At 38.6% G+C, this 21158-nt stretch overlaps 1 protein-coding gene across 1 annotated transcript in view; it reads left to right on the plus strand.

The window, feature by feature from the left end:
• The first annotated feature begins 7879 nt into the window (after window positions 1–7879).
• The window catches only part of CFAP54 (cilia and flagella associated protein 54), a 97966-nt gene continuing 84687 nt past the window's right edge, over window positions 7880–21158 (plus strand). Inside the window, exons 1-4 of the mRNA XM_026053478.1 lie at window positions 7880–8082; window positions 11682–11787; window positions 16585–16731; window positions 19768–19939. Coding sequence (XP_025909263.1) covers window positions 7880–8082; window positions 11682–11787; window positions 16585–16731; window positions 19768–19939 — 628 coding nt within the window. The remainder of the gene's footprint in view (window positions 8083–11681; window positions 11788–16584; window positions 16732–19767; window positions 19940–21158) is intronic.

Genomic DNA, 21158 nt, shown 5'->3' on the forward strand with positions numbered 1-21158 from the left:
GTACACGCTTCTTAGAGTGTGTTTTAAGGAAATGAAGCGTTCTCTGGAAGAACCATACATATCTGCAGAATGCATATTTTCTGTTCTCTCCATCCTTGAAAAAGATTGAACTAATGCAGTGTAAACAGAACATCATGATGGATATTCTGATTTAGTCCTACAGAATAAATTTCCTAATACTTGTTGAAGAATGTGTGCTCTTCATGTGTGCTTTCATTCCAAAGGAATTCTATTAATGCGCTCAAGACCACTCCATAACAGGAAATATGAGCAGTAAGAGGAGATGATCTGATTCACTTCAGCTGAGCACTCTTGATCTAAACCAAAATACTAATGTAGATGCACGCGAAGTCTCAGATCTATAAATTAGGTTCTTTTTTTTAATATTATTCTTGTGTGGTACCTAGTGATTATGTTTCTGATGACTAAGTTATATTTAGTTATATTGGTCCTAACTCAGACTGATGATATGTTGCTTTATTTCAGCAAAGTTGTGTCTTTTTTTTTTTTCTCTAAAGAATCATTCAATGAGTCTTTGATGAGATTATACGGGTACAACATAGTATTTGCTCCTATAAGGATAATTTAACAATTCCATTACTAATGACACAGGAAAAACAAGGAAAAAAACCCCCTCTATCTTATATTGCCTCTGCTAGAGTAAATACAGTGCTTTTGTCTCTAAATTTATTAGATATGCCTGAGTATACAAAGTAGATCCACTGAGTAATAAATGGGCATTTTAATGTATTTATCCTAGTGAAGGAGAAGCCTTATGTCCACTACATTTGTGTGATGAAGGTCTATAAGATTTTAATTATTCCATTCATTAAATGTGTTAAAGTGCTGGTAGGACTTTTTTCCCCCACAAAGTGCCATGAGCTGGAGGAAAAATAATAGTTTGACTTCGCTAATTAGAAAGTCTGAATGTGAAAAGGGTGAAAGATTGTAATTTCATTTAGAGTATCTCGTGGATAGAAAATAATTGCAAAGGACAAACTGATCCTATGCTGGGCAGAAACACATGCAGCTTTATTTTTAATACACAAAATTTTCTGTGGTCTGTAAAATAGTCTATAAAAGGAAAAGGAATTACAGGTTTCTTATTCATTAGAAAATGAGTATGGCAAAATGAATTGTCTGCTTGTCAGTTAAAAACTTTATCAGAGTGATAAAACTTCAAGAATTAGAACTCATTAGCCTTCACTCTAAAAACCTATGATAGGGGTTTTATTGAAATAACTATGAAAACAAGCCCTCCAAATGGGCTCTATGAAAACTCAATAGCATGATTGAAAGAGTCTAAACAGAAAATGAAATTAAAATGCATAGCAAAGTGGCTTTGAAGACAGATATAAAAGTATCAGCTATTTAAAACCTATTACAATTGAAATAGAAAACATTTGCTACACTAATTCTGAAGTGCAAGATCAAACATCAAGAAAAATATTTTATTTTAGCAAAGGTGCTCCACTTAAATATCTGCATACTGCAATTCTTTTTGAAACAAATGCTTTGCCTTTTAAAGCATTAAGAAAAGAAATGATTAAAGGAAGGCTTCTCCAGTCATACTGTCTGTAACAGATCTACTTGTACTCTCTAGCTCCATATACGCAGGCTGCTCTATCAGTGGCAATCAGTGCTTTACCAGCAAAAATGTCAGCATTCCTGTGGGAAATAACTACACTTCTACCTATCCCTGTTAGCAGCTGGTCTTTAGCTGGAGATTTTAATCTTCCTTCTACTTACTCTTCTTTAGTGTCATCCCACTTTTGCATATTGTAGATTCCTACAGTCCTATTGAGCACTTAATGCATTTAATGATGCACTTAATGATGCACCTTCATCTCCATACAAATATATTTGTAAATATATAATTCTGTTTCTGGAAAGTTTCCACTTCATCAGATATAATCCAGCAACAGCACCGGTTGCTTTGAAGGGAAATAGAAAATATGATTGGCATTACATACCAATAGAAAGTATTGCTGAGAAATATGAAATCAGCAAATAAGTATTTGACGAGAAAGATATTTCTATGTCCTTGCATAAGAAAGACATATTAACCATCAAATAACTACTTTTCCACATTGCATAATTTTCTACTGCTTACTTCCAAACTCTACTGCTAAATCTCCTAGTCAAAGGTCAGGCTGTTGCTCAAAACAATTTCTGTCAGCTGCTTCAATGAAACTCAATCAACAGATACTTTGTCCTTGGAGTGAAATATTCTGGCAACTGGGTGAAAACCTGATATGAATGAAAACCAGAAGCAATGATGCCAAAAACTTTCAGAATGCATATTAATGGAATAAGAAATGGCCTGAAATGAGATGCACAGCCCTAAAAACATTGGAGGTCATCAAGAGGTTATTTTAATTCTCCCCTTGTTTGTTGTCAGTGGTTAATTCCTAGAAGAGTCTATTTTCATCCTGTGAGTACTGCCTGACCACATGCGTAACAGAGAAAGTGTTATGATAAAAATGCGTTTGGCTATTCAGGAGTTATATATACAAACAATAGTGTTATTTCCCTGGAATGATTTCAATCTACAGCGTTTGTGGCAGCTCAGAATTATAACAAAAAATGCACATAAGGAGAATGTGAACAGAAATGCATTGTCATTTTGGCTTCAAGGGAATTTTGGAAAGGCTTCAGAAATACTTTTTTTCTTTGGTTAGGCCAAACTTCCCTAGTTTGTTTTTAGAATCTTCATTAAATTAAAAAATGCATGATGATTTTAAGCTAAACACTTCACTGCTTCTTTCCAAACTCAGTTTTTACCTATTAGATGTCTTGTGAGCAGCTTAAGCTCAATGCAGATAAAACTGAACTTATTTCCCTCTTCCACCTAGGCCAACTCTGTTCTCACATGTCACAGAAAATAGAACCATCTTGCCTGTCTCTGCTCAATAAACTGGATGCTGTCCTTAGCTCCGGCCTCTCTCTGGGTTCCAAGCTGCATTTCTAAGTTGTAGCTTTCATCCACATGACTAAAATGCCCAGACTTTTCCCTTTTCAATCTTGTCAGAGATTTACAAGGCTTTTGCTCAAGGCTTCTTTGTAGCCTAGCCGTAGATGCAGCTTCTTTTTTAGAGGAACCCCTCTTGCTTCCTGAGCCTGGAGCCTGGACCCAGGATCTTTGAGTGAGAGAAGCAGCTTACCGACGTGGTGTGTCCAGTGAGCCAAAACTCACATATCTCTGAAGAAATATTTGCAGAGCCTTTGAAAGCTTTCCAAAATAAGCTGTATTATTTGATATCTAGTGGAGTAGAATACATTTAAGCATATCTTACTCAAATAATGAAAATATCAGAAATAGCAGGCAAACTATTTTATTGCAGCAGTACGTCCATCTTTTGAAAAGTCACTAAGGGACTTTGAGGTGCTGCTAGCTTAGGTACTAAAATCCATGAAGCAGATCTCAGAATCTGTTCTGTTTCAATTTAAATCTTTTACAGACTCAGACCTCTATATAACAACCCTATTGCTCCTCCCTCCCAAAAGACAGGTTAACTCATTCGATGTTGAACAGCACAGCCTGCCTTGGAGAGACAAATCTCATAGATTCCTTGCACCAGTATTACAGATGCCTCCATTTTCTTTGGAGAACTGACTGAGCAAAATTACTTGATCCCTCTAAGACCCGTTCTAGACATAAACTAGAACATGTGCTTAAGAACATTTCCCTAACAGTACACAGATACTGAGAAACCTTTCTGGGGAATTCAGTGAGTGTTTTACCTCCACATAAAAAAAATTAGTTCTATATTAAAACTTTGAAAATTTTCACTTTGTCTTTGGGGTTCCACATTGAAACCTTTCATATGATACAACAAAAACGTAGTGAGCAGCCGTACAACAAAAGCATAGTGAGTAGTTGGTATATGAATTTCCACCCCAAACTTGAACGCAACTTTGTGAGAACCTGACAGTTGCACAGCTCATTCTTGTGTTGATCATGCTTATGCTCTCCCTTGTATGTGTTAACTCACCGGAGCAGAGGGAAGCCAGGGAGCCTTTTCAAGTGAAAGCTCAGAGCTTTGTCCAAATTTAATGCAAATGAAAACCTTCTTGAGTATTCATTTGGATTAAAACTGTTCCAGGTCTGCTTTCAGAGTAGCTGAAAAGACCACCAATTCTTTGTTAAAAGATTCACAAGCTTTACCTTTGTTAATGTAAGGTTTGGAGTATGGAGAACGTTCCCTGGTCTGGCAAACTTTTTATGCTACTCGAGATAGAAACAGCTTGTGAACTAGAATAGTATACAAGGACAGCACCATCTCAGTAAAGGACAGGATCTTTTGCTTTGTTTAAAAAGTAGTGCAATCTTTCTTAAGGTCCAACTCTGTAAGTACTAGGATTTTTGTAATACTGTATCTGTGCTGTGCCCTAAACAAGCCGTTTCCATCAGCCCTTTGCACATCTTTCTACCTTTGCATCTAGGCATGTGCAAGCCTAGCTCAGGACATGCCTCCTTACCATGCAGCAAAAAATACAAGATGCTATTCTGTCATTTGTCATCTCTGTTATCTTCTTACTAAATTTTCCATTGAAAGGTAGCAGATGTCCCTTTCATACTTAAGGTTAACATCAGAAGTCCACAAATTACATTTGAAAAGTAAAGGCAGATTGAAGTAAGGCATGTGGGTCTATGACGCTTGCAACAGCTCTACCCAACAGCTTTAAAACAGGAAGGACAGCAGAAGGGAAAGGAACTGAGGAGAGTGTCATCTCCCACAGGTGCCCACGAACGCCCGGCACTTCCAAACCTGCCTCATCAGTCCTAGGCACAAACAAGTGCCTTGCACTGTGGCAGCAATGAACTTGCAGATTGATGCTTGCTGTACAGCTGGTTATTTGAAAGGTACATTGCTTCCAGCAGACAGGCTGCCTTTTTTGCTCTTAGGCAAGTTTATCCTCTTTCTACTCCTAATGAATGACCTTAGTCATTTTTTTTTAAAATATCCATGCCATTCAGCACGTTATTCACCTCTTTCAGCTACCTAAGGCCTTTAAAGGACCCTTACCAGGCAGAGCTATTCTTCTGCCCCTGTACCATGTGAATAGCACATGCTGCACTGTCATATCACATATTCTGTTTCTGTTGGCCCTTAGCTGGGGTCTCCTGGGGTAACCCATAAACTGTGAATTTCTCTGTAAAATTCAGTGCATACCTGCTGCTGCTGCTGCTTCTGCCCTTACTGTTGCAGTGTTACTCAGAGGGAATGTACTTTGTGGATTCCCACTGGGACTTCCCACTAAGCAAATGCAGCAAATGCCATCCATAGCTCTGAATATACTAGCCCATAAACATGCCAAGCACTCTTTAAAAAGTCCTCTTAGCCTGAAGATAATAAGCAATGGCCAGAATCATCTCATCTGAGACTTTTTTTCTTCCTCCTAAAAGAATCAAAGAAGACATTACATAAAATTAGAGCTTTCATCTTTGGGGACTTGTCCAAAATGGTCTTTGTCTCTGAGTATCAGCTAAATCTACAGGCGAATAATTCGAGCACAGGTTGAAGCATCATAGGAAAGGTTCTCAAGAGTTCTCATAGAGAACAAACTTCTTTTAATGTAATAAATAGGGTTTGGCAGACATTACCTCAGCCTCCGTACCCTCATACCACTGGACACTTTTCCTGTCAAACTCTATTGTGATCACACAGCGTTTCCCCCCCTTTGTTTGCTCTTTGCAGCTTCGCTGTATTTCACACGGGTGGAATCAACAACAAGAGAAGTTAGCAGGCAGCTTGATGAGTGAGCAGCAAGGATTCTCCCTTTCAGCCTCAAGCACACTCGTGGCCACGGATAGATATTGCCTCTAATGGTTTTTACTAAGTTAACTCTGTGAGTTCTTCTGTGGCCTCATTTTTGAGGCAGCTTTACCAATATATGATCTGAAGATTTAATGATCTTAGGTTGCCATGACCTCTCTGCTAAGGTTTTATTTATCAAAATGGAAATCTATGCCCATTCTTCTGTGAGACAATCATCTTATCTGATTCCTATTTATCTTGATTAATATACAAAATCTAAAGGTTCAGCTACCAATGATGAATATAGCATTGATCAACAAATAACTTTTTCTTTTTTTTGGGGGGTATAGGGGCATACATAATCCATAGAACTGCTATAAACTCTCCAAGTCATACAATGTGTATATTCACATTTTTGAGACAATTTTATTAGGGTTTCAGCTTTAATATATATCAATCTTTTCACTCCAAGTTTTTCTTTATAAACATCACATTTCACTTGCTGAAGGCCCTTTCAAAGCATACATGACCTTTATGAAATTAAAAGTTCTAACTATGTAGCTGTTTTTTATTTTTTTTAACCTTTGGACCCACTGAACACATGATGGAGATTGAGATAGGAAATGACTGTGTCTCTCTATTTCACTGTTTTCTTCAACCTAAATTGTATCTATGGCTGCAAACACTAATTCAGATTGCCAAGGTTGCATTCAGTCCACCATCTGCCAGCCAAATACTAGAGATACACAAAGTTTTGCTCAGGAATCCCCCTTACAGTCTGTCAAGCATCCCATGAAGCTTCTAGACCCTGCTGTTTTGTAAGGGTGTCTCTTGTGGCCCTGTGAATTTGGACATCAGCCCTTTTGGATATAGCACCATCTAGTGCGGCAAAATAGCCAACTCCTCTTAGGAATCTGGCAAGGATGGAATCAGAAGTGGCATGAGAAGCCAGAGTTTGTTTATTAGTCATCTGGAATTCATCACAGGAAGTTCTTTGATTACTGTGGCAAAGCACAGAGAGACTCTTTAAGCAGGGCAATAACTGCTCTGCAGGCCAGGTTCTTACATTTCAGGTGCCTGGTAAAATTTGCCTCTGTACTCGGTGATTCCTAAATCACCAGCTCTGTGCGATGTCTTTTCCTTGCAGGCTCAGTTGTCTACCTCCTTCCCAAGAATGTGAGGAACTCTCTTAGAGGTTTACCCAGCCGTTTGGTTCCACCTACATCCATGGCCAATGTCTCTGGTTACTCCATTCATATGAATAGCCTTAATGATTCCTGATACCACCCTCCCATAGTCACACAAAACCTGCTAGACAAAAGATTCACGCAGTTCCCACAAAGTAACAATATAAATGAGTAAATCAGATAGATTAGTCATAAAGCCACTTCAAATTTTACTTATTCTCATAGCCTCTGTATCATTCCAATATCATTTCTCTGTCCTCACAAATGAAATATTCTGTTATCATTCAGCATGCTAATGCTGTACCTCTGTCCCTCTTCAGTGGTTCATACCATACTTTATTCTCAACCATAAATTACTTGGATACAATTCTCAGGTACTTCTTTGCTTCCCTTCTCACTTGACTTCAATGATTTTGTAACACTTATAAGCCTCCACTTCCATGTTTTAAATTAAGCTGTCCCCTGTGCTCATCATGTTTATGAACATGGAAACTCAACCAGTTTCCTTCACCTCTATCTCAAATCCCTTTTGCTGTAAGGCCAATAAAGAACCACAAAACACATAGGCTGCTACGGCTGTTTCCTATAATGCTCACCAATGTGGTCCTGTTCCTCAGTTTGCTGCCCTCTTTTTACAGACAGATGCTAACTCCACAGGGGCTTAGCAGAGAGGCGCTTCTTCTCCCTTCTCTGCAGCAGTGCCGCAGCCCTGCCAAGTGACACTGGAAGTCTGAAGCAACATCCACCTCCCCGGGACGCAGAAGATGGACTCCGTGGAGGCCGCGGGAGCAGCGGGTTTTCCTCAGGGAGCGCACGCAGATTCCCCCGCTCCCCTGCACGGAGCTGCTGCCCACGCGAGCGCCGTTAGAGCCCCGCCGCGGCGCCCACGCGCCACAGGCGGCCGTTGCCCGGCGGCCGTTGCCCGGCAGCATGGCGGAGGCGGCGGGAGCGGGGCCGCCGCTCGGCGCGCCCGTGCCGCGGCCGCCGCCGGCCGCCTTCTTCGGGGCCGTGGCGCCGGGCAACCCGGTGATCGACACCTTCGAGGCCGAGCTGCGCGACGTCCTGGGCTTCCTGCGGCGCCTCAGGGGCGCGGCGGAGGCCGAGCCGCGGGAGCACGACCTGCACCGCCGCGGGTAGGGGCGCCCTCCCCGCCGCCCGGCCCCGGGGACTCGCCGCCGCTCCCGCTCGCCCCTGCCCAAATCTGTCTCCCTCTTGCGCTTTGTTCTCCTCCCCCAGCCCCTTCCCCTCTGCGCCCCCCGGAACCTTTGAGGCCAGGCGGGCTATGCCGGCACCTACTTTCCCTCCTCCTCTTCTTCCTCCTCGCCTGCCTCTCATCTCCCCCTCGCCTGCCTCTCATCTCCCCCTCCTGCCAGAGCCGTGCAGCAGGAGACCCCCTCCTTCTCTCGCCCAATCTCCTGGCAAACTGGTCAGGAGATTCTTCAAAATATGGACCATCAGTGTGCCAAAACATACGTCGATCCACATTTTTTATTTATTTAAAATAATTTTTAAAAAGTTCCCAAACCTGAACACCTCATTCTTTCCATGCACTTTCTAGAAGTTAGTATTTTAAATGGGAACAAAATAGCCCAATACATTAGGTATTGTGGAAGTTGGCAGTGCCACCCTTGGCTGAAGCAGAGCTGCCTGGGCTTTGCAGTGGGGAAATCCCTTTGCACTCCTGGAACAACTGGCAGCCCCCAGCACGTGCTGCTGCGTGTGAGGATGGAAACGTGTAGGCATCGATGTGGCTTTAAATATACTACGCTCGTCCTGGGGCGCTTTAAATATACTGTGCTTGTCCTGGGGCTAAGTGAGGATAAATGCGCACAGCTCATTTGGTGCATATGCCTGGGTCTGCACAGAAATCTTTTTATACGCATAGATGCAGCAGATGGTAAATGTAATTTTGGTATCTGTTTGCTCACATGCATGCATGTCTGTGGGTATGCATTAACTAGGAATCAGTATGTGATTCATAGTGCATGCATTTTCACAGAGTATGTTTCTCACGTAGCTCTCATTTAGGCGCAGCATTAGATAGAAGTTCAGCTGCTTCTTTTAAGATGGGAGACTGATTTTCTAGGTCTGAGCCGTATTCTATTCTAAATTCACAGGTCCTTTGCATAAAAAAAAATAAGTTTCCAAAGTTATCAGTATATTTAATTCAAAAACAGCACATGTGAGCTAGATGACATGGGGACTAGCCTTCAATCTATGCGCAGCTTGTATCTTTAGGGTATTTCAGTCCGTACTTCCCTTTCTGCTATGAAGAAAGCCTCCAAGCCCTTCTTTACTTTCCCCTCTGGAATCCTGACCATGTCTGTGCTGCACAGACTCAGCTCACATCAGGACAACTTCCTTTCTGAAGAATTATGTGGTGTAGTTCATTATGAAGATGAGAACTAGCTCGAGATGCCACAAGTCACTCATTGTACTGATTCTTGCCAAAGCTCCAAAGCATCATGAACACTGGATGATGTTAAGTTCCCAGCAGCTCTGCAACCTCCAACATTCTCCTCTTACCAGCAGAGAAGGAGGTGGAATTCTGCCTGTTAGCACAGATTCATTCCAGCAGCTAGCAAAGCCACAGCTGGTGGGCTGTGACCGCAAAATTTCACTGGTGTTTCCAAGTGTAGAACATTGTGTGTGTTGCTTGCAGACCCACTCTTGGTCTAAATATTTCTGAGCATTTCTAAAGGCAATGGCTATTTCAAATGCATTCCTAAATGCTCTAAGGACTTAGTATCATTTGTCAAACTACTTATCTGGCATAGATTGATAATCAAAGTGTTTTTGTTACTAGAGAAATAGAAAACTAGTTTCTACATTGGAAGTATATTCAGCTTAGAAGATTTTTAGAAGATAAAAATTATCAGCTTTATTTTCCCAATATGGGCCACTTCTGAGTTTGAGAGGTCAATTGTGAGGCCATTGTTCAGGACTTCTAACGCAGGAAATAAAAAATATTTGCCCTGAAGCAGTGTCAGACGTGAGTCTTTTCCATCAGAAGCAGCAGCAATCAAAAGTATTTTTGCCTCTACTAAATGAGAGGATGTTTTTACCCATTTCCTGCTCCTTTGGAACCTCTATATATCTAGTGTTACAGAAAACTGTTAGCCTTCTGTTGTGGTTAATGGCTTACAGATGGCCTGAGAGAGACTCACTCTTTAGAAGGTTGTCTTTGGTAGATTGGGCTCTAACTTCTTTAAAAAAAAAAAGAAAGAAAAAGAGATTATAATTTTTTAATGCTTCTCTGGTGAAAATATCTTTTTGACAGAGTTCTCATATAGCCATATCTTATAGCCTTGAAATATAAAGGTAGCCTGTAACCAGATGTCTCTTCATTTTAATTACATGAAGTCTCCCCAGTTAAAAAAAAAAAGAGACATCTGGGAGACTACAAAATGAGTTCCAGAATATCAGAAGACAATTTAAGAGAGTGTCTTGCACTTTGGTTTGCTTAGTAGTACCTTAGCAGACCAAAAAGTCCCAGATAATTAACACCTGTAAGCATAAGATCTAGATGTGAGAATTCAGCTATAAGGTTATTTTTGAGCACTAATTTCTCTCTCCTCAGTTTTCTTTTCTAGTTCCTTATAATGCTATCTCTGAATAATTTACTGTTGTGGTTTCACAGGGAACTCTTTGTTCTGTAGAAGTGGTGTGTTAAGAGAATAAATAAGAAAAGAGAAAAAAAAGATGCCTTTGTGAATATTGTCAATACTGTAACAACTCTGTAAAGGTTTCTTTCTGAAAGATCCTTGAGCTTGTTATCAGTCTGCCTGATCAATTATTGTTTATGGTTTGAGTATAGCTTTCTTGAAGAAGCCTAGAGTGGGAGAGTTTTGCACATGAAGGCAAGTGCACATCAGATCGTGGTCAGGAGGGACTGCCGTACTGGCACGATGCCGTCAGTTCCTATGGAGGGGAGGCACGTTGCACCTTAGAGCCACTTACAGGTTGTAGGAGACTTGTTGGTTCAGCCAAAGAACAGTAGTTTGTCACGCAAAGTCATTGCCAGTGACAACGCAGCTAAAATAAGAGACACAGTCAACAGAATATTGTTAGTGATGCCTTAAGATACCAAAACTTAACAAATATGTCATGTGCTTGTTCTGTCTGACCCCTATCCATTATAATAAACATTTCATGCCGGATGTAGTTCATGCTGCAGACTTTCTTCTGGCTTTCTTCCTTTTGTCCTTCACAGTGGAATAGTTCATTTCATAGCCACTAGTTCCTAAATTTATTGCTACCTGAACTGCACTGTTATTTTCTGATCTTTTTTTCCTGCACTTTGCATTTGTAGTTTCCTATGCAATAATTGCTTTGAACTATAATTCCTTGAATTTATACCTAATTGTTTCTTCAGGTAGAACTTCTCATAGATCAGCCAAAAAGTGGGGCAGATTCTACGTTTACAACCATGTTTGTACAAGTCAAAGGATTTAATATTGAGACATTTTAATAAATATTTATATGGGAGACAATTAATTCTATTTTAAATGTGTGATAGAAACAATTCATGACAGAATGAAACCCAGAAATGTCCTTGCTGCTTGTTAAATTCAAATTTAATGAGTTCTTGTTTTGAAATACTAGAGTTTCAAATGTGTTTGGAAGAAAGGGTTTTTTTCACAATTTGAAGTTTTCATGATCTGTTTACTTGTTAAACTGCAGATCTACTGCTAGTTTGATGTGAAACTTTTTTTTTCTGTATTTTTTTTAGAGCAAACACTTTGTTTAATATTTGGATCAAATATAAGCCTCGACTGCCGGACTGGTATTACAATGAAAAACTTCTGAAAGTTGGCGATTCCCTTGCTCAGATCAAAGTAAGTCATGTTAAAACAGAAAATGCTCAATCACAGTCTGTTTCATTAGGCTTCTAGTCTATTTTAATTTTTAATTACATTTTACAGAAAATTATTAAGAAAATAACAAAGCTTTAAAAAATAATCCCAATAACACTAGGTGGTTTGTGTCTCTTTCTTATTATCATAATTGCCTTGATACTATGATGTATTAGTCATATGTGCATTTTGTATGCATCTGTTGCCTCTTTAAAGTTGAACACCCTGGAATCTCTCCTCCAAGTATTTCCTTGGAGTTCTACCACAATGTAGTACACTATCTGAGTGTGCCTGTAGGCTCTCCTTCAGTGAAAATTGTATAAACCAAGAAGTGGTGGTTTGTTCTATGGAAATGTCAACTCTGTGTTTGGTAAACTAAAAGCGACCGAAAAGAATTTCCATGAAGTGAGCAGAGAACAGGAAGGAGAATGTCTTTGCACAATCATATATATGTATATTAATAATATTCTTTTATGTTGAGTTCCGTGTGCATTTCTGGACTCCTCAAAAAAAGGGGTCCAATTACAACTAGTGGCAAGTTGTAATTGGCAATTCAGTGGCAAGTAACAAGGCTGATCAAAGGTGGAATGGCTTCAACATGAAGGCCAACATGAACCACAAAGGTAGGCTAAGTATTCCCCTGGGAGCAGAGAGCCCTTAGAAAATAGTACAGGTCTGTGGAATCATGAGCGAAAGGAGGGGCTGGATATGGATCAATTTCATTCACTTCCTCTTCCAGTATAAGAGCTAGACATCATCAAATGAAGGTAGTAGGTAGCAAATTCAGAACAAAAGCAGGTTATTTCTTCACAGTATATGCACTTAACCCATGGAATTTCCTGTTACAGGATGCTATGAATGCCATAGGTTTGTGTAAGTTTAAGAGGAAACTTGAGTTCACAAATGGAAGTTCATTGAGGATATTGAAATATGTATATTGCCCTTGATTTAACAAGTCCATAAAGTGCCGATTGTTGGAGAGTTTGAGAGTATTTTGGGGGATGTTTGACCCTATCATTAATGTTTTAATCTGTATATATTTTTAACCTAGTCATCTGTTCCTGGCTAGAGTTGGAGATGGGATGCTGGGCTAGTAACAACTGGTCTGACTCAATAAAGCTCTTTTTAGTTTTGTTCTTTTATGAGATTGTCTCTTGTTTAAAAGCTACCCTCACTACTTGAAAAAATACACTTTGTGGCAACCTGTATGATCCCTGTAAAGCCTACCTGTATGATCCCTGTAAAGTCTTTTAGGTTAAATGTTGTTATGACAATATTTAGGAAAGATATATTTAAATTTGAGTTCTGTTGAGGAAAATTCATATTTCTTGTCCCTCCTTACCCCTAAAAGAACATAGACAACTGAGATTGTATATTTCTTAAAAAATATTTTTTAGAACACTCTGTTGGCTTGTGTGTTAGGAAAGTAGCTTAATACCTCTTGTCACTCATAGCCTTGGTGCTTTGTGATTTTCAGTAATGAAAATGCTTTGATAGCAGTTGATAGATGTAGGGCACCTATCCACTTTTACCTTTTTCATTTTCTTGAGCATTTGACATTATTAGAATCTCCATTTTCACCTGGAAAAGTAGCAGACATAACTGGAACTGTATCAAAATTGTGGAGCCATCTTTGAGGAATGCATCCAGTGAAATGATGCTTCCACTATTAAATCCTTTGCTTGTGTAATCCAGCAAGGAGAAATACTATTCTGTAATTCTGTTTTATATATGTGGCTAGGAAGTGAATTGTTCAGGAGACCAGAACAAAGATTACCTTACAGATATATCCTCCCATTGCATCTGCCCGTAACATCTTCATAAAATGACCTGCCTCCTGAGTAAAGAAGCTGAAGCTGAACTTCAGCAAGACTCACATAATTACAGATAGGTTGTAGAAAGCATTTAGAATAGTTCATAATATTGATGTTTTAGGTATAGGCTCATGTTTAGCAGTGTATGATTTCTCACAGAAATTCTCACAGAAGATCTTGAATTTGTTAATAGCCCTTTCATTGCCTAAGCAATTCCTTTTATATTTTTTTATGGCTCATGTTTTCCTCAGGTTTTCAATACCTTTTGGGTATGAAACAATCCTTTGACGTTAAATGAAGCTTTCATTGCTTGGGAAATGCTGGCCTCAAAACATACTCAAACATGCCAAACCCCTGCATTTGCACCTCACATTGGCTTCCCGTAGGGTAACCAAAATGTTAATTTGGTCTTTATTTTTAAGTTGCTTAATGCCATGGCCCCAGAATGACTGAAAATAACCTAGAATTCTCAGTGAAGAGTTCTGCTTTTTGAACACTTTGGATCCTCTGGTGTAATGTCATTTCCAACAGTAAGAGTAAAGTCATCTATGTTGTAGGAAAAGAAAAATCTTAGTGGATGGTGTAAAACTTTGAAATGAACTATATTTGGAATTATGGAATTCCCATTTTTGGTGCATTGCTTTGAGTTTCCAAATTTAGCTTTCATCTTACCTGTTTTTTCCTGGAGAAAATACAGAGAAAAACAACCAACCATGTAGTGAATGCAAGACTTTGATGCATCACTGAAAAGATGGATGCGGGATAACACCGAGTTCTGCGATAGGCACGGAGAAACTTGTTCCAGAAAAAAAGCTTTTCTTTGGTCTTGCTCGATTCTATTTGAAAACTGGTGATTTATGCTAAGTTTTCCTTTATGGTAATATGTAGTTAGGAGTCTGTAGAAAATAGAATACCAATTATGGATTGTCAGCCGGTAAGCACAACATTCCCTTCCATTTCATTGAGTTCCTCTTCTGCCTTTTTTTTTTAATGCCTTCTCCCTTTAGATTCTTTTTTATTATATATCTGCTATTTATCATCTAGAGCACACCTAAATTCATTATGTCATATATCTGGAAATTAGTTAGCAACCCATTAGTCATCATGCTGATCAGCACTGACTCATTTTTTTTCACTTCCTCTGTGCTTGTGTTTGCTTGTTATCTCTGATCTCCTACATATATTTTAAACTGTTTGGGTGTGGAATTGATTTTTTGGTATATATTAGAAATTAGCTTAATGGGAATTTGATCCACGATTTGGCATTCTAGAGGTATAACAGTCTGAATCGATGGGTTCAGTTATACAAGGGACCAAATGCCCATACCTGTCCATGAGAAATAAGCTTTTCAGTATTTGGCTGCTCCTTTTATATAGCAAAGAAGATAGGGTACCTTGAGTAATCTTGTGGATTAGACTGAGATGATTAAAAATTCAGAGTAAATGTCATTGTGGTGATTGGAATTTATATTGAAAACAGTGTTTAGAGGGAAATACTTCTGTTTTTTTTTCTATGATTAAATAACATATTTATACCATAAATACCATATTTCTATGATTAAATACTATATTTACAAATACAAATTAGTTGCTATCGTGCTTTTTTTACTCCCAGAATTTATCATGACCATTTCGTTTGCATGTGTGTGTTGTGTTAGTAACAACTATGAATAATGTTGAGCTATTAGTCACATTGAGTTCTAATAATAATGCTACACTTTGCCTTTACTACAACTTAGAAATTAGTGTGTGCAGAGTTGCCAAAAGGCTGTTGGTCATCAGGCAGAACGGATCTTCCTGTGTCGATCATGCGACCCTTTCACGGTGTGAAACAGCAGATAAGTTTCCGATGAGCAGAGTTTTTACCTCTTTCATTTAAAAAGTTGGTTCCATCTAAACCCCTCACAAATTCAATGAAAAATGTTATCTTTCTTTCTTTCATATGCCCAGCTTTACGTAGTACTCACAGGGCACTTGCAACTTTCCCTGTAAAGGTGGATTGTGAGAGGCATACCTGGGAGGGAAATAAGTTACTTTAAGCAAAGTACTGAAGTAGTAAAGTAGTCTGCAAGCTAAAGAAAATAAAGAGTGCTCAGAAGCAGCAGTGGGATCACCGCAGTACAGTCCATACATCCCTCTTCCCTGTGAGGGAAGGAGAAAGAAAACCTTAAGGATATCTACACAGAGCCATACTGTGAATTCTCCTGCAGTGTAGCTTCCCACAAAAGTGAAGTTGGTAGAGAAACCTCTAAGTAATCTTTGCTGCAGGAAGTGGTGGAGGTGACTCAGTCAGCGGCACTCCGACATCTGAGTCAGTGCTGAACCAGAGGCTCAGTGTGATGTCAGGAAGGACCAAAGTGCTGCTGGGGGCTGTGTTGTGAAAGAGACATAGAGCTCAACATCCTGTTTGTTACCAATCCTAAAAACCCAGTGACAGTTTCAAGCCTCTTAACCTGGGGTTTTTGGCTGTGTGTGAATTCCAGTTGCTCATTTGTTTCGCTCATTTTTATGACATTTTATTCTGAAGTGGTTGATTTTCTGATATCTTAAGCTGTTCTGCCCTTCTGCCTAAAAGAAGGGCCTTGACATCAGAGTACTGAGGAGGAGAGAAGTGATGATTGCATTATGCAGTACTTTTCTCAGAAGTGTGATGTCTTTATTGTTGCTGTTTCAAAGCTTCAGGCCACTCCAAGAACCCTCCAAGTTTATTGCATTAACCTGGGATCGTACTTTACAATAATTCTCAGTATGTCGGATTTATAATTAAAATAAACAGAAACTCCCAGATCACAAGCTCTTCTTTTAAGTACTCTAGCCTTTCCAAAGGTGTGTTAGCATTAGAAATTATACTGCTGAGTGTTTTTATGACACTTCAGTGTTTTATTTCCAGCTGCTCTTTCCCACTGATACCTCTTCCATAAGCATAAATGCAAACTATAAATATAACATATTCTTCATTCCTCAGGAGTATAAATTGGCACTTTTGCAGTGCTATGGAAGATATCTTCAGCAGTTCATTTCTGTAAACCTTGATGAAATCATAGATGATGTGAATCAATTTAAATCTACCTTTTTCCCAAATGGTTTCAGAGATAAAAACGCAGCACTTACGGTAAGTTCAAATTTTTTTTTTGGTCAAAGACATTTGCCGATTTAAAATAAATAGCCTGTTTTATCTTCCCCAAATGTTCTTCATATTAATTATTAATTAATTTTAATTCACGTTGTATTAATTAGATATTAACAAATACTAATCTTCAATAGTTAGTCAGTATAGATTGCATTGAGATTTAACAGCCATGGATGATTTGAACGTGCAAGGTTGGTGTCACGAAACGAGTGGTGGCAGGGATGAGTGACAAATGCACTTCACTCGTATGAAAGAAATAATAACAGGATTTATTAATATGGACAATGATTTCACGAGATTCTATGGCAAGGTCACTTATTATTCACTGCATGGAGGCTCAAGATAATACACAATTATCTTGGGATACCCTCCCGTTGGGTCACGAGGTTCAGATTGGACCCCCTTGCTCTCCAGGCTCCTTCTGAGAGGAGTCTGGGTGCGGCTGAATCCAATCCTAGTCCCAGACCTGGTCAACGGTTTATGACTGAGGGTGCTTATGTTACAAAGTAAATTAAAGAAAGAGAGAGAGAGAGAGAGAGAGAGAGAGAAAGCAAGCAAGGAAGAAAGAAAGAAAGAAAGAAAGAAAGAAAGAAAGAAAGAAAGAAAGAAAGAAAGAAAGAAAGAAAGAAAGAAAGAAAGAAAGAGCGCTATATTCACTTACCACAAATCTGCKRTGGAAAGGAAGATCTCTTGAGGAACCTCGAGGAGTAACCTTGAGAGGCGTCCCTGCCCAAGGGGAGATCCTGGTGTGCAGGCYGCAGCYGTGTCAGGAGAGCTCAAAGGGGCTCTCAGGCTGTCCGAGTATTTATGGAGTAAGATGATTGGCTTGTAGTCATATTTTTAACTTCAAAGACTTAGGTTAGTGTGTTGGCCTTATCTCCCTGTTTACGATGCAGCCTTGAGGAGTGTTTTTGTTAAGTCTCAGTGAGAACAGAAATCAGGACGATGGCGCCTGCCAGAATTAGATCGGTCGCTGGTGGTCAGCAACAAAACAGGGCTGCATGTAAGGTACAGGCCAGGATGAGCTGGGAAAGGAACGTATCCGTCACATTCCACCCCGTGACTACAGTCAATTCATCTTATTCTCACAGAGTGGTGGTACGGTCACCTCTTGCCTCTGTGCCATAAATATCATATTAATAATTCCTGCATTTGCAGGTTTATGGTAAGTGAATATTTTAGCGTCCAGTATTTCCACTAGGTACAAATTTATACATTTTAGGTGGTTGCATTTGAGTTATTTGTTTCATCATATACCAGACCTTTATATATAGTTATAAGTAATAGACCTAATAATACTAGAGCTAGTAAAACCACAATTGGATGAAGCATAAGATTAAAAATTCCAGTTGCTGTTGGTGACCATCCGAGAAGAGTTTCCCACCAATGGTGTTCTCCATCTCGTTTCACTCGCTCCACGGTGAACACGGTGTATTTCTTCTGTATCATGATGAACAGTGATTAGAGTCCTTTGTCCGTTGTCTCTGATGTGTCTCGGTAGATGATACAGGTCACAGTTGGTATTCTTTGAAATAGAGATAACACATTTTTAAGAAGATATAAATGCTTATGCTTCTGTGGCATAAACCAACCACTAGTGATTTAATGTCACAGCAATTTTCTGTGAATTAGCTATGAAGCTATTCCATAAATGCCTGCAGCAGTTTTCCCTCTGCAGTAGTTCCTAGTAACGGTTGTCAGAATCCAGATATGGGCTAAAGTTGATAACTGTCTTGCAAGTGTTGTAGAATTTTTTGTAGACTGTGATCTGAACATTAGGAAAAGTTCAAGAGAGCTGAAATATTGAACTGCAATTTATATTATAAATGTGCAAAAAATGTAAAACAAAAATGTTCATGGGGAGCTCAGTGATCTCATAAACGTGTCAGCTTAATTTTTATTAGATACTTAGAAAGATAAGAGCTTGCAATTTATCCTATGCTATCGATGGAAGAGAGTGTTTTAGCAGGTATAGAGCTCCCCTATTCTAAAAATATCCTAGATTTTATCTTAAGTAATGTTTTGTTGAGAAGCTGTTTTTCAGGTTTTCACGTAACTAGGTTTGAAATTCCATAGACCGTGAACCAGTCATACTGTTGGGTGTTACATGAATGTCTACTAAAATATCTGTTCTATAGCTTGACTTTGGATACCAACGTATCCTTAAGTTTTGAAATATGGAACCAAATTTTACCATGGTGTTTTACAATTTGTAAGAATGATGCTAATACCTCTTCTAAAAATCAAATTATACCTTAATGCTTTATATGTAATTCTTTTGCTAGGTTTCTGTGGTTTACTTTTATTTACTAATATAACAGTATTGAAACTGTAGAAATGAAATTCTGGGGTTTGAAACTTACAGTTTCAGTGAACTAATTACAAAAAAAAAATTAATTTCAGACATTAAAGTTAGTAGGCATCTAAGAGCTTGTCAGATACTGATAGGCCTTGTTACACTTGGCTCGTTCCAACCTTGTACCAATGACTCTGTAGGGCACACATGGCTGATATTACTCTAGGTTATGTCTTCCATGGATATAGAAGAGAAGGGATGATTCATCTGCAATCAGATGCATCAAGGCAAAATCAGATGCAATCAATGCAAAAATCAATGGGGAGAAATCTATGGTACAGATGGGGAAATAAAGATTTGCCTTTAGTTGCACTGGGCATCAACAGAGAGACCAAGAATTAAATCTAGACCATTTGAATATTAGTCAGCTAAGTCTTACTTAGCTCTCTCCCTACAATCCTTTCAACAGTCATAGTGCACTCTCATCTTGGTGCATTCTCATCTTGGGATACTGTCCCATGTTAATAGTCAATCCACCTTAAAGCTTTAGCATTTCCTCCGTGTTTTAATTCTCAGATCAATATCACACTGAGTTTTCTCTGGCATTCTTGATCTTTTTATAGTCACTGATTTGTTGTGCTTTGCAGATGTAAAAATGTGGTATGTGCATGCACTTTAAAGGCAGATATGTTTTCATTTATCTATGTTTCTGTATGTTTTAGTTCCATGCTTTGCAAGAGAGGAATGTTTGCATTTATCAGATGGTTTGTGTCAGTGACAGAAATCTCCAGAATCAAGAGTCCCTGCAGACTTGTTTCAATATCTTGTCCTCGTTACGGCTCACCATGCAAGTGGCTCTACCTCAGGAGAATTTGTGTTGGCTTATCTACAATGGTATTTGAAGCTTCTCGTTTACATTTTCTTTGTTAATGAATCCTGTGGAGGGAAATTTTGTACATGTAATTTAAGCTCAACTAAAGGGTCCTGAATAAATTTCTAGCTACTTTTTAACCACAGTAGGATGTATTTAACAGACTGTATTTTGAAATAGGAAGTTTTAATTTTATATTTCTACATAGGGTTTATTTTTCAGATAGATAACTCTAAAAGTATTAGCTTTTTCATTATAGTGTGATTTGAGTTTACAAATAAAATGAAATCTGACAGGGCATACTGAGGCCAGTTTTTAAGTGAATTCTAATTGAATAAAAAGCTGGTGGGTTTTTTTGATGATTTTTGTGAAAAGTGAATTACAGGTCTAAGAAGAGAAAATAACTGTGTGTAGCATTGAATGTTTGTTGTTTTTCTTTACTGTTATCCAATGTTGATGTTAATAATAACATTTCTTTAAAAATTCTGACCCAAAGTTAGAATTTGAATCTACGCATGTATGATTTTAGTGTGCTATTTATATTTGCTTGTATTAGGATATCTTTGAGAAAACAAAGTGGAACTTCTGTGAGATAGAGATATGAAGAAAGATGTATCAGGAGTTTATATTTCAAGAAGAGGAACATCGTATTTGTGCTTTAAAAAGAAAATTTCATTTCCTCAATCAAAAGTTTGGATAATTCTTGGTTCTATAATGGGTAATTGTTGTAATACAAATTGAGGAAATTATATGTTTTTAAATGAATTTTGAAAAACACTCATATTTACTTTCTCTGAGATACAACTGGTCTTGACATTCTCATCCTTTTGTTTTGTTGGGACTGCCATTGCATATTTTCCTGGTTCCTGAGCATTTTTCTACAAGTCTTTTTGTCAGTAGGAGATTTTTGTGTCTCATTAGATAGTTGACTGATAAAAAAAAAAAATGCTTTCTAATACTTGCAAAATTCTTGCTTATTGGGATAATGATACCCTGCTAGCTATGACAGTTGACATAGTGATGCCTGTGTGCTCCTGTAGGTGCCCATTTACATACATGTGGACAGAAGAATAGATTTTTTTCCCAAACTGCAACATTTTTTGTACTTACAGGCTGATTTTTTGAAAGGCTGCCTTGTGACATAGCTGAAAGTCAGTAGCTTTTTGACAGGGTTTTATCTCCAAGTCACTTAGATGCTTTTGAAAATTTTGTTCCTAATCAGTTTTCTTCATTTCTCTTGTG

This window comes from Nothoprocta perdicaria, unplaced genomic scaffold (assembly GCF_003342845.1).
Source record: "Nothoprocta perdicaria isolate Ctin4 unplaced genomic scaffold, notPer1 scaffold_116, whole genome shotgun sequence".
Taxonomy (NCBI): domain Eukaryota; kingdom Metazoa; phylum Chordata; class Aves; order Tinamiformes; family Tinamidae; genus Nothoprocta; species Nothoprocta perdicaria.